At 57.7% G+C, this 13802-nt stretch overlaps 1 protein-coding gene across 2 annotated transcripts in view; it reads right to left on the bottom strand.

Moving 5' to 3' along the window:
- The window catches only part of LOC144951764 (fatty acid 2-hydroxylase-like), a 60321-nt gene continuing 46519 nt past the window's right edge, over positions 1-13802 (bottom strand). Inside the window, exons 2-7 of one of the 2 annotated variants that reach the window (XM_078882126.1) lie at positions 8661-8765; positions 5274-5416; positions 3872-3978; positions 2391-2563; positions 1725-1977; positions 1-174 (exon numbers count right to left, since the gene is read on the bottom strand). In XM_078882126.1, the coding sequence (XP_078738252.1) occupies positions 95-174; positions 1725-1977; positions 2391-2563; positions 3872-3978; positions 5274-5416; positions 8661-8765 (861 nt within the window). In that variant the 3' untranslated portion in view covers positions 1-94. The remainder of the gene's footprint in view (positions 175-1724; positions 1978-2390; positions 2564-3871; positions 3979-5273; positions 5417-8660; positions 8766-13802) is intronic. The other variant, XM_078882127.1, reaches the window with a different exon arrangement.

The following is a 13802-nucleotide window of genomic DNA, read 5'->3' as shown; positions in this document are numbered from 1 at the left end:
GCCGGAGTGAGACGACCGGTCTTGAGAATCGAGACGTTGCCCCGGTGAGGGAGAGGAGGAGGAGGAGCGGTGGCAGCGGCTTGCCGCGCGGGCGTCAGTGAGACTTCTCAAACGTCTCCTTGGGGATGAGCGTCTGGAAGGGGAAGTCCCAGAGCTTGCTCGTGATCCCAAAGCCTGCTCGCCGGACACACGGAGACACACGGGGGCATGCCACCCAGCCCCGCCACACACACACACGTTTTTATTCTATTTCAATAAGAGCCCGGGACAGAGCACAAACCGCGACGCAGGGAGGGGCGGTACAGAAACTCTGCGGACAGAAGTCCCGAAACGGGGGATTGGGCTCGCTGCCCCACACACGTGGGGACCACCACCAGCGGGGGGGGGGGGTTGTGTGGGGATGGGGAAGATAAAGGGGGAAGAACTTCAACTAAACTGTTTCCATTTTACCAGGTAAGGCTCACTGAGCTATGTAACTCTTTTTTTCAGAAGCGAACTGGCTATCACAAATGATAGCCCAATGAAGCGGCTTATCAAGTGGAAATTTATAGTGGCCAAAAACTGTAAACGCGTGATGTTCATTCTAAATGTGGAGGGGAAAACCCGGAGGACCCAGAGAAAAATCCACGCGACCACAGAGAGAACATGCACACTCCAAATATACAGCAGCAGACGTCCGGGTATGGATGGAACCCACGACCTCCTGTATGCCAAAAGAGGTTGTTCACATCTCCTAGCCACTGCAGACCAAGCTCTGCGCTCCTGGGTCTGGAGGAGGGAGGGGATTGGGTTTGCTGCCTCACCCAAGTGGGGACCCCCCCACCACGAGTGGGGGGTTGTGTTTTACCGTTCTGTGGGGAGGGGACGGTAAGGGAGCAAGAACTGAACCCTCTCCCCTGTTCCGAGACAACTCCAATTGACTTAGAGAGGCGCAGCAGCTACAGCAGCAGCTACAGCAGCAGCTACAGCAGCAGCTACAGCAGCAGCTACAGCAGCTACAGCAGCAGCTACATCAGCAGCTACAGCAGCTACAGCAGCTACAGCAGCTACAGCAGCTACAGCAGCAGCTACAGCAGCAGCTAGAGCAGCAGTTACAGCAGCAGCTACAGCAGCAGTTACAGCAGCAGCTACAGCAGCAGCTACAGCAGCTACAGCAGCAGCTACAGCAGCAGCTACAGCAGCAGCTACAGCAGCTAGAGCAGCAGCTACAGCAGCAGCTACAGCAGCTACAGCAGCAGCTACAGCAGCAGCTACAGCAGCAGCTACAGCAGCTACAGCAGCAGCTAGAGCAGCAGCTAGAGCAGCTAGAGCAGCTACAGCAGCTACAGCAGCAGCTAGAGCAGCAGCTACAGCAGCTACAGCAGCAGCTAGAGCAGCAGCTACAGCAGCTACAGCAGCAGCTAGAGCAGCAGCTACAGCAGCTACAGCAGCAGCGCCGCTGTTTCTAACGACGTGATGACTCGCCGCAGAGAACCGCAGCAGCACGACCGCTGCCGTCACCCGACGGTAGCCGGCGACGAGCTGTGCCACACGCAGCCCTCCCGCACGGCCTTGCCGGGGAGCCTCGCTACCGATACAGTTATTTCATTTCAGATTTCCTTCCGGTTCCGTTGCGACGACGTACGCGTACGTCGTCGCAACTCGGCGTGGGGGCGGTCTTGCCGCCACCCTCCACCCCAAGGGGTCACTCACACACGGCGGTCTCGCCGCGACCCGCGACCTACCGAGCTTCTGGTGCTCGAAGTGGTGCTTGACGTGGTAGGCCTTGAGGTGGTAGAGGTAGGTGCCGCGGCGCGGCGCTCCGTAGTGCAGGTAGTAGTGCGTCAGGTCGTAGATCACGTAGCCCGCCAGGCCGCCCACCATCAGCGAGCCCGTAACGGCGCTCGGCAGCGCCAGGCGGAAGCCGATGTAGAAGAGCGCCACGAAGAGGGACGCCGGCAGCGGGGGGAAGACGAGGCGGGAGCCGTCGAACGGGGACTGTGCAGCCGGAGAGGGGGAGAGGTGAGGGGGAGGTGGAGAGGCAGGTGAGGGAGGGAGGTGAGCGTGGAGAGGTGAGGGTGAGAGGTGAGGGGGAGAGGCAGGTGAGGGTGAGAGGTAGGTGAGGGTGAGAGGTAGGTGAGGGTGAGAGGTAGGTGAGGGTGAGAGGTAGGTGAGGGTGAGAGGGAGGTGAGGGTGAGAGGGAGGTGAGGGTGGAGAAGCAGGTGAGGGGGAGAGGCAGGTGAGGGTGGAGAGGCAGGTGAGAGGCAGGTGAGGGTGGAGAGGCCAGTAAGGGTAGAGAGGCAGGTGAAGGTGGAGAGGTGAGGGGGAGGTGTAAAGGGAGGTGAGGGTGGAGAGATAGGAGATGGAGCAGAGATCGGTGAGGAGAGGAGGGGGGGGTCATGGTCGCTCACCTTGTGGTGCTGCCCGTGCAGCAGGAAGTGCAGCGTGATGAGGTAGTAGTTGTTGGCGGGCGGCGTCATGTGGAAGAGGAAGCGGTGGAGGCTGTACTCCACAAAGGACCAGATGAACATGCCCAGGAGGAAGAGGAAGGGGAACCACTCCTGCCCCACGGTCACGCTCACGCCTACAAAGACAAACACGCAAAGATCACCACCACTGCCGCCACCACCACTGCCGCCACCACCACTGCCACCGCCACCACCACCACCACCACCACCGTGTAGCCTTAACGGAATATTGGGGCAAGTGCTGTTAGCCAGCAGCATCTACGAAGGCCGGCACGGTGCACGAGGGGGAGGGGTGGCCAGCACCACGCCCGGCCGGCTTTGCCTCGCGTGCCGCGGTGGCGATGAGTTGTTAACTACCTCGCCTGGTGTACAGGAGGTCGTGGGTTCGATTCCGACCTTGACACATGCTGTATATTTGGAATGTGCATGTTATCCCCGTGGTCGCGTGGATTTATCTCCGGGTCCTCCGCTTTTTCCCCTGCACATTTAGACTCGACATCATGCGTTTAGAGTGTTTGGCCACTACTTTTTGCAGCCAAAATAAAGGTGATAGGCTTTCTTAAACGTAGTGGTTATAGTGCGCTTTGTGATGCAAAACTCACTTCACCACAAGCATAGCAGAAGTGATCTGCTTTGTTCACACAAGTACGAGGCATCTCTGCTCACTTTGGCTAAACAGAAATGTGTCCCTTTGCAAAATCAAACTCTGACAAATAAGAGAGCACGACACTGTGTGATTTCTAGAGCTGATATGGGGTAATTTGTTCAGCAGAGGGATGTAATTCATATCATGGATGATGCAATTACAGGTTCAGGGTGCATCATTCATTGTTTTGCTCAAAAAGCAGGTACTGTCCAAACCCAGTCATAGATGTATTCACAGATCAAGTCCAATATGTATTTAGTAATTTCTGGTTTAAACTGAGATCCCTTCCCTTTACAACTCGCTTATCCTCCGCCATTCCCAAGTCAAGGGTCGTGTATACTGACCCAGGAGCATATCTTGAAAGCTAGAGCCAGTCAACAATTTAAAGCATCATTGTTCATTCTGAGTGGCCCAGAATGAGTCAAGTTGGACTACATTTTTTTCGGACGCATTTTGGCTGTAGACCTGTGTAACCATACTTGAGCTGGACTCTCGCCTGGATGAGGAAACCGCTTGGGCAAGTGCATGGGCGTGCATGTTTGCGTGCATGTTTGCGTGCATGTTTGCGTGCATGTTTGCGTGCATGTTTGCGTGCATGTTTGCGTGCATGTTTGCGTGCATGTTTGCGCGCGTGGGCACGCGCGTGGGCACGCGCGTGGGCACGTGCGTGGACACGTGCGTGGGCACGTGCGTGGGCGCGTGTGTGGGCACGTGCATGGGCACGCGTGTAGGCACGAGCGTGTGAGCACGTGCGTGGGCGAGCGAACGGTGCACTCACTGGTGAGCAGCGGAGGGTGCAGGGCCGTGTCGCCACGTGCCAACTCGCGGTTGCACCAAACGCTCCACAGCAGCACCACCGGCAGCCACACGCTCGGCACCACGTACCTGGACACACGGCCCAGTGAGGCGGGTGAGGCGGGGCGGGGTGGGGCGAGGCGGGGCGGGGTGGGGTGGGGCGAGGAGGGGTGAGGCGGGGCGGGGTGGGGCGGGGTGGGGTGAGGCAGGGTGAGGCAGGGCGGGGTGGGGCGGGGCGGGGTGGGGCGAGGCAGGGCGGGGCGGGGTGAGGCAGGGTGAGGCAGGGCGGGGCGGGGTGAGGCAGGGCGGGGCGGGGCGGGGTGAGGCAGGGCGGGGCGGGGCGGGGTGAGGCAGGGTGAGGCGGGGCGGGGTGGGGCGGGGTGGGGCGGGGTGGGGTGAGGCAGGGTTAGGCAGGGCGGGGTGGGGTGAGGCAGGGTGGGGTGGGGAGGGGTGGGGCGGGGCGGGGCGAGGCGGGGCGGGGTGAGACACGCGCAACAACAACGACGAACTGATAACCGTGGTGAGAGCGAGGCACGCCGGTGACGTTCTCGCCTTAGGCCGCCAGCAAGGCAAACTCTCTTGGCGCTGGTTTTCTTATCGTCAAGTTTCGGGCAACCTTGATTCAATTTGCTGGTCGTCTCTGCCAGTATTCTTGATGCTGTGGCGAGATGTTAACTACCTCGCCTGGTATACAGGAGGTCGTGGGTTCGATCCCGACCCTGACACTTGCATGTTGTATGTTCTCCCCCTGGTCGCCAGTGCCGGATTATCCTCGTAGCACAAATAGCTACGTATGCTACAGACCCCGAACTTTCAAACGCCCCGCGCTAAATGCTTTCGAGCTATCAATTCCGGTTCAATGATTCTGCACTTGCTCTATTACTATAGTACTATACTGCCTTAAACTTTTACAAACGACTGGGTATTTAAGGTTAGCAATGTGTCGTATTATCTGGCTGTATAGAAAATGAAAAAATACAATTACTTAACTTTGCAGGTAAAATTTTAGCATTTTAATATTTACGTGTTTTGTTTTTATTTAGGGCCCCTTTATAACATCATGCTACAGGCCCCGCCACGAGCTTCATCCAGCACTGTTGGTCACGGGGATCTTTTTTCTCCGGGTCTTCCGGTTTTTCCCCCACATTTATAATCAACGTGCATTTAGAGTATTTGCCTGCTGCACATTTCCCCATTGAGATAAGCCACCACTGTGTCGAGCTTCCATTTGTGATATCCAGGTCGCTTCTGAAACATATCTATGCAGCTCAGGAGGCCTTACCTGGTAAAATAAAAAATGTTAAAAAAAATATTTTTTGGTTTTATCAGCTGTCATCGCCATTGTCTGTGCTCCCCCCCCCACCGACCCACGTCCCCCCACTCACCACGAGGTCTTGGTCCAAGACTCGACGAGGTCAGAGCCGAAGAGGCGGATGTGCCGGTCCACCGGCTGGTGCACCCACTCGTCGTACTTCTCCCGGAGGTGCCCCACCTGCCACAGCAGCGGCTTGCTCCAGTCCACCAGGTCCTGCCGGGAACACAACAATGACGTAAAGCTCACTCAACTGCACGCTCACCCGCTCGACCATTCGTCCACCCGCTCTCTCACAGGCCCGCTCGCTCACCCGCTCACCCACTCTCTCACAGGCCCGCTCGCTCACCCGCTCACCCACTCTCTCACAGGCCCGCTCGCTCACCCGCTCACCCACTCTCTCACAGGCCCGCTCGCTCACCCGCTCACCCACTCTCTCACAGGCCCGCTCGCTCACCCGCTCACCCACTCTCTCACAGGCCCGCTCGCTCACCCGCTCACCCACTCTCTCACAGGCCCGCTCGCTCACCCGCTCACCCACTCTCTCACAGGCCCGCTCGCTCACCCGCTCACCCACTCTCTCACAGGCCCGCTCGCTCACCCACTCTCTCACAGGCCCGCTCGCTCACCCACTCTCTCACAGGCCCGCTCGCTCACCCACTCTCTCACAGGCCCGCTCGCTCACCCACTCTCTCACAGGCCCGCTCGCTCACCCACTCTCTCACAGGCCCGCTCGCTCACCCACTCTCTCACAGGCCCGCTCGCTCACCCACTCTCTCACAGGCCCGCTCGCTCACCCACTCTCTCACAGGCCCGCTCGCTCACCCACTCTCTCACAGGCCCGCTCGCTCACCCACTCTCTCACAGGCCCGCTTGCTCACCCAGTCTTTCACAGGCCCGCTCGCTCACTCAGTCTTTCACAGGCCCGCTCGCTCACCCAGTCTTTCACAGGCCCGCTCGCTCACCCACTCTCTCACAGGCCCCCGCTTGCTCACCCACTCTCTCACAGGCCCGCTCGCTCACCCACTCACCCACTCTCTCACAGGCCCGCTCGCTCACCCGCTCACCCACTCTCTCACAGGCCCGCTCGCTCACCCGCTCACCCACTCTCTCACCGGCCTGCCCACTTGCATGCGCCAGGCACTTGGCCCAAGCCACCAAAAGGCCCTGGATTGGCCAGGGCAGTCTCGCAGTCGTTTCAGAAAGGGCACGACTATTTTTACCATCACAAAATTATCCCCTCACTAATTTCACCACGGTAAATCCCCGCCTCACTGATTTCACCACCGTAAAAATCCCTGCCCCAACAAGGACGCCTTGCATCACCTTAATTTTAACCGTGAAAGGTCATCAGGGTTTGATGCACGCATAAAGACAAAGATCCCCTGTGTAGCATTAACAGACTGTAGGGGCAAGTTCTGTTAGTGAGTAACACCTATGAAGGTTGGCACGGCACACGAGGGTGGGTGGCCAGCACCACGCCCGGCCGCCTTTGTCTCTCCAATGGCGACGCTCACACACCGCACCAGGTACTCATTTGAGGCTGAGTCGACCTAGGGGGGAGGCCTAGGACCGATTCAGATAACCGTCGCTGGTGTCGGTGGCCGTGAGCGGGCATCGAACCCGGATCGCCGGGTTCATAGCGCAGGTGTACACACACACACGCACACGCGCACACACACACGCGCACACACACACGCGCACACGCGCACGCGCACACGCGCACGGGCGTGCACGCGCCCGCCGTGAGTTGACACGCGGGCGGTCTCATTGGGGGGCCCGGGGACATGGGACAGCTGCGAGGGCCTCGAGTTCAAATCCCGCCGGGGTTGACCTCTCAACAAAACATAGGACGACGTTGGTCGGGCGAACGTCGGGACAACGTTGCAACGTTTACAGCACCGGTTTGGCCCCAAAACCATCGTCACTTCGGAGTCACTGACATAAAGCACCGCCAGCAGAAGGGGCAATATGGGGGGGGGGAGGTCAGGTGAGGGGGGGAGGGGGTGGTTTGGTATGCGGGGCTACCCTCCTTTACGCTGGGGGCGTCTCGGAGCGCCTTACGTCAAATCTCCAGCATGCGGCAGCGGCCCCTGTGGGGCACGAGGTGCCTCAAGCACCTGGTCTGCTAGCGGCCACATTGGTCTGGCAGTAGCGGGGGGGGGGCGGCAATGATTACTCCGTGGTCTCGCCTCGGGGAGCGATGATGCTTGCTCCGCGATGTTGGATTCCCAATTCAGATTCATCCGTGACACGTGACCTCTGGCTCGCGCACAGCAGGGGGCAGCACCGCCACGCCACCTGCTGCAGAGCAATGCTCGTCCCACGATCGGCAAACCAAAATCCCAGCACGTTATTTGGAAGGTCACCTCGCAGTGGCAGCTGTCCCTTTATATGCCCCCCCCCTGCCCCACACCCCCATCTCTACATGTTGTGAAACGCGGCGTGCGGTCTGGCACTGCGACTCGTGCGAGCGTAGCACGAGACGGAGTGCCAGACCGCACGCACACGCTACAGTTTGTGATGATTAATCTCTCTTTACAAGTTAACTGCCGGCTCTTGCCGTCACAAATTACGTCAGCGGCCCAGCTTTCGCGCACATCAAAGAGGGTCGTCCACGTTAGGGCGGCCATCTCCCTCGGTGCGAAACGTTGGTCCGTGACCCCCCACCCACCGCACCAAGTCACCCCGACAGCCAGCTCCCACGCTGCCGTTTCATCGTGGAGCGCAGCGAGACTTCTTCCTCTTACACAACCGCCGAGACCGGCAGCCATGGGCGACACGGACGGTGATCACCAGAAGCCACCAAGACACTGCCCGGTGCCTTCCGCCCCCCCATCCAGGGGTCTGTCCCCCCCCCCACCACTCCCTAAAATGTGTCCGGAGGTCACTCTGTACAACGGAGGTCAGAATGTTCATTGAGACTGCGGGAGGAATCCGATGAGCTGTGAAGCTCTTTAGTGGCAGGGGCCGGCGAACTGGTTGCACGACAACGAGGAGGGAGTTGATCGAGGAGGAGGAAACTGGCAGGGACTGGACGAGTGAGCGAGTGAGCGGGCGAGTGAGCGGGCGAGTGAGCGGGCGAGTGAGCGGGCGAGTGAGCGGGCGAGTGAGCGGGCGAGTGAGCGGGCGGGCAAGCGGAAGTAGAGGCGAGCGAGTGGCCGTTTTGCAACTTTAGAGCGGTGTTCTTCACTCATTTTCGGTGGGGGAGCTTCCACCACCACCATTCATAGCATCATTACCACCACCACCATCATTACCACCATTCACAACATCATTACCACCACCACCACTCACAACATCATTACCACCACTACCACTCACAACATCATTACCACCACCACCACTCACAACATCATTACTACCACCACCATTCACACCACCACCACTCACACCACCATTACCACCACCATCACCACTCGCACCACCATTACCACCACCACCACCGACACGGACGTACATTTTCTGTTGATACAGTCTTGTAAGTCACTTCGATATCCGTCGAAGTATCTGGTTCCAAACCGGATTGTTCACTGCTGACTCCGTTGCTTTCAGTGACGGCTGGCTGTAACACAGGCAGGGGGGGGGAGAAAGGGGGGGGGGTCACGTGAGTTTACCGGTGAACATGTCCTGGTACATGATGTTTGTCATGATGCTGCTGGTTTACACGTCGGGGTTGGGGCCCAGTGGCGACTGGGTTTCCCACTCGCGCCGTGCGCTTCGTTCCGAGTTGTTCACTAAATGACCCCTCCCTCTGTTCGGCGGAAAAACATATAAACGTGCGTGGAAAATCGAACCGCAGAATACACAGGCGTCGTTCCGGAAGAGGAGCCCATCCCACGGTCAACAAACGCAGATCTCGCGAGTTCGATCCTGACGTTGTCGCCTGTTTATTTGGAGTAAGGCGCATGGGGGTCTGGGCCCACTGAGGTAGGTTTATTTGTCATGATTTCAACCTGGCCATCACAAATGACAGCCCAATTAAGTGGTTCATAACGTGGGAATGTACAGCGGACAAACACTCGAAACGCGTGTTTCGAAATGTGGAGGGAAAAATCCACGCGACCACAATGGGGAGAGAGAGAGACACGCAAACTCCAAATATACAGCAGCAGCAGCAGGGGTCAGGGTCGGGATCGAACCCACGGCCTCCTGCGCACCAGGCGAGGGAGTTAACATCTCCTAGCCACCCGCGGCGTCAATCCATCCAGCAGTGGATTGACAAATGGGCTGTGTACAAAATCTCAGGACGTGCTTTACATGTATGACACATTGTAGAGACGCTGTAAAGCGCGTCAAGAGAACAATGACACGACGACACGGCGCCCTCCCGTCAACGTTCCACCTCCTGGGCGGCGGCACTTGAAGCCCCGGGTCCCACCAGCCCACAACCGGCTCACCCGGCGTTGACCAAGACCCCCCCCCCCTCCCCCCGTGTAGCCTGTAAAAGACTGTGACACACATATACACACACATACAACGACAACAACAACCGCCATTAGCCACTAAGTGGCCGTGATGTCACCACGACGCTTGTGCCAGGCTACGTGCACGTTGTGGCCACGTGAAGTGTCGAACGCCCGCTGGCAGCAGGTCACGGGGAACACCCGGCAGGTGCCACGGGTCGACCGACTGAGACGACTGACTGAGACGACTGGCCGATGGACCACGCGTGCACACGCGTGGGCAGCAAAGGTGCAGCCCTGCAATTGCTCGCTCACACGTCACTGCTGGCGGACGATGCCCCGGGCTCGAGCGAACTCCGGACGGGGTTCTTGGCGTCCGCTCTGCCACGTCGGACAGGCCCGTGTTGGGAACGGTGGGCGTACCCACACTTTGCCCCACCACGACCAACTTGCCGATTTGACTTAAGTAAACTCCGCTATAAACTGAACGCGGTTTTGACTCGAGCAGGTGAGGCCCACTGAGCTGTGAAGCTCTTTGTCAGAAGCGACCTGGCCGCCACAAATGACAGCTCGACGAAGATGGCTTTTCATCACGTGACGATTTACAGCGGCCAACCACTCTCAACACGCGTGATGTCGCTTATAAATGTGGAGGGGAAAACCGGAGGACCCGGAAAAAAATCCAAACGACCACAGAGAGAGACACCGCAAACTCCAAATATACAGCAGCAGGCGTCAGGGTCGGGATCGAACCCACGACCTCCTGCACACCAGGCGAGGTAGTTAACATCTCCTCGCCACCGTGATGATGATGAGAGAAAGACAAGCAAACTCCAAATATACAGCAGCAGGCGTCAGGGTCGGGATCAAACTCACGACCTCCTGAATACCAGGCGAGGTAGTCAACATCTCGCATGCCTATCGTGTTTTCGATTGTTTGTTATTGTAACTTTCTGACCCCGTGCCCCTCCTGGACCATCTGTGAACAAAAAGAGCTTCACGGCTCATCGGATTCCTCCTCTGGCATCAATACAGATTCTGATCCCCAAGTGCATTCTACACCTCCGATCAACCACGCCGCGTCTAGACACGGCGAGTTGGCCTCTGGTGGCGAGGGTCGGTGACGATGCGTGGGGTGAGGGGTCTGGTAGAACGGGTGATGGGATGAGACCCTCCGGGCTGTTGTTTGTGCTTATGATCGGTGTGGTGAGGTGTGGTGAGGTCTGGTGAGAATAGGGCGAGGTACAGGTCATCTTATTCGACGTGCCTGTCTGTGTCGATGTCCTAATGTCCACATCTCCTTTTCCAGTGTATTCATGTCTGTCCCTCTCTCTGCCTCCACATCGCTGCCCGTGTGTGTGGGACTAGCGGTTGAGTGGGTGTGTTCATGTACGAGTGGGCGTGTTCATGTACAAGTGGGCGGAGCTGGCAGTCACGTGTCCTCGTTGAGCCTCAAACGAAAGTCGAGGAGAATGCCAACTTGCGACGAGCTGCCGGTGTTATCGGCCGGTTAACGAATTGTTCACACGTGGGAGGAAACCGGAGCGGCCGGAGAAACCCAACGCCGTGCGAGGGGGAAACACTCGATCCCCCCAACCGTACAGGAGGCACACAGGTGGAGTCCACAGTCGCCCTCCCGCCTCCTCCTGGCGAGCGAGGGGTACGGCGCCTCCTGCACGCCCACAACCACGGGGAGCGGGAGTTCCACAGCGACGACCCACCAACCCTGGCTTCTGCCGCCAGTGCTGGTTCACAGGGCGGCGCGCGTTCAGCGTAGCCGCCACCGCCACCAAGAAGCGCCGAGCCCGAATTCCACATTACACAGCAAATTCTTTGGTGGTGACAGCGCTGGGGAGGGGGGGGTCCAAACACCGTAGCGGAGGCACGTGATGCCCGCAAGGCCCTCTGTGTGATCAAAATTACTTTGACACCTCAGCTACCCACGCCCCCGCGTGTGCTCTGAGGAAATATGAGTGCATTATACCGTATCCTCTGGAGTATGAGACCAACAATTGACAATGTATTTACACCTAATAAATGGCCGTTTGTTACACTGTCAAGGGCCACGCGGTTTTCGTGACAAATGAGTCGCGGCGTCTGTGTCGCCAGTGGTACACAAAGCACAGCGAGCGCAGCATCGGCACCAAATGATTTGGCGGATTCTGCAAGACGGCATCCGTCCCCCACAGCCAGACATAACCAGCCATGAGGACAGAGGGACCCGGGTTCGATTCCCGACTCGGGCGCCGCCCTTGCTGTTGGCCATGTTTGTTTGTTGTAGTACAGAGTTAGACTGATGGCCTTAATCTAAGTTGTCTTGTGGTTGTTGTTGTTTGACTTGAATCCCACTGGGATTTTTGCACACAGTGTTGGTGTACGGTGATTTTTCTGCAATACTTTGCTGTCTTTTCTTGGATTTTCTGTTTGCAAATAGTCACTTTAAGATGTTTTCTTGTTCATGTTTTTGTTTTTTTGTTTGTTGCGGTTGCACCCGATTCAAGAGCCGAATGGCTCACAGGGCTATACCTAATAAATGAAAAAAAATGAAACGGACGTTTGTATTCTCTCCCCATGTTCTGAATTCTCCGGTGTCCTCATCCTATAGGTGAAATAAATAAATAAGTTTTGCCTGGTATTGGCCAAACATCCCAACGCAGGAACCTCCTGCGAAACGATCTTTTGGCCTCGGTGCGACTTCCTTGGGTAAAGAAACTAAATTGTTAACTTTTATTTAATTTGAGCTCTTTTACAGAAGCGAACTGGCCACAAATGATAGCTCAACGAAGTGACTCATCAATAACACTGCCTCAATCATCTGCTATTATATAGTTATTTATCGTTTCCTTTCAGGACCACACATGGGTGTTGTTGTTGTTGAATAATGTGATGAGTTTAGAGCTGTGTGTGTGTGTGGATCTGCCAGTATCATCCGCCTGGCATCTCCACGGTCTTCACAAGTGCAACTTTGAGCTTTCGTAGAGAAATACAAAGGCTCCCCCCCCCCCATATAGCCGTAACAGACTGTTGGGGCAAGTGCAGTTAGGGCAGCTGTGAGGGCCAACGCGGCACACGAGGGGTGGGTGGGGTGGCCAGTACCACGCCCCGACACCCCCGGGTGACGAGGTCTAAACACCGCACCAGCTACTCATTTGTGGCCGAGTCTACCACGAGGAGGTCCAGGACCGATACAGATAATCGTCATTGTTATTGGCCGTGAGCGGGAATCGAACTGTTGGTGGTCGCGGTTCGCAGCGCAGCGTGCTAATCGCTGCGCCACCGTTCACCCCCCACGAACGTCCAAATGCAGCCCCCCCCCCACACCGCACCTGGCTAAGATCCAAGGAGACCTCCCCCCCTTACCCCGCCCCCAACCACCTCACAGGTGAGGCCACACCTGTCCACACAAGACAAAGGTCCCCCGTGTAACCTTCACCAGACTGTTGGAACCGCTGCGCCACCGCTCCCCATCCCATAACTCAGCCACGCGCACGTGACCGCTGACACCGCGCACGGCACCACGCCCCAGCGTGCCTGGAGCCTCCACCCCCCCTCGCCTCCACCCCCCCCCGCCTCCACCCCCCCCTCGCCTCCACCCCCCCCCCGCCTCCACCCCCCCCTCGCCTCCACCCCCCCCCGCCTCCACCCCCCCCTCGCCTCCACCCCCCCCCGCCTCCACCCCCCCCCTCGCCTCCACCCCCCCTCGCCTCCACCCCCCCTCGCCTCCACCCCCCCCCTCGCCTCCACCCCCCCTCGCCTCCACCCCCCCCTAGCCTCCACCCCCCCCTCGCCTCCACCCCCAGGCTGCACGCAGCACAAGCCACGTACGCAATGAAACAGACACAGAAGAGGTCCTCGTCGATGGCTCATGTTGGTCTATGGGCAATGTTAGTCTATGGGCAATGTTAGTCTATGGGCAATGTTAGTCTATGGGCAATGTTAGTCTATGGGTAGTGTTGGTCTATGGGCAATGTTAGTGTATGGGCAATGTTAGTGTATGGGCAATGTTAGTCTATGGGCAATGTTAGTCTATGGGCAATGTTAGTGTATGGGCAATGTTAGTGTATGGGCAATGTTAGTCTATGGGTAATGTTAGTCTATGGGTAATGTTAGTCTATGGGCAATGTTAGTGTATGGGCAATGTTAGTGTATGGGCAATGTTAGTGTATGGGCAATGTTAGTCTATGGGTAATGTTAGT

This window comes from Lampetra fluviatilis, chromosome 63 (genome assembly GCF_964198595.1).
Source record: "Lampetra fluviatilis chromosome 63, kcLamFluv1.1, whole genome shotgun sequence".
Lineage (NCBI taxonomy): Eukaryota > Metazoa > Chordata > Hyperoartia > Petromyzontiformes > Petromyzontidae > Lampetra > Lampetra fluviatilis.
The sequence above is the reverse complement of the archived record's forward strand: the minus strand, read 5'-3'. Positions and strand labels throughout refer to the sequence as shown.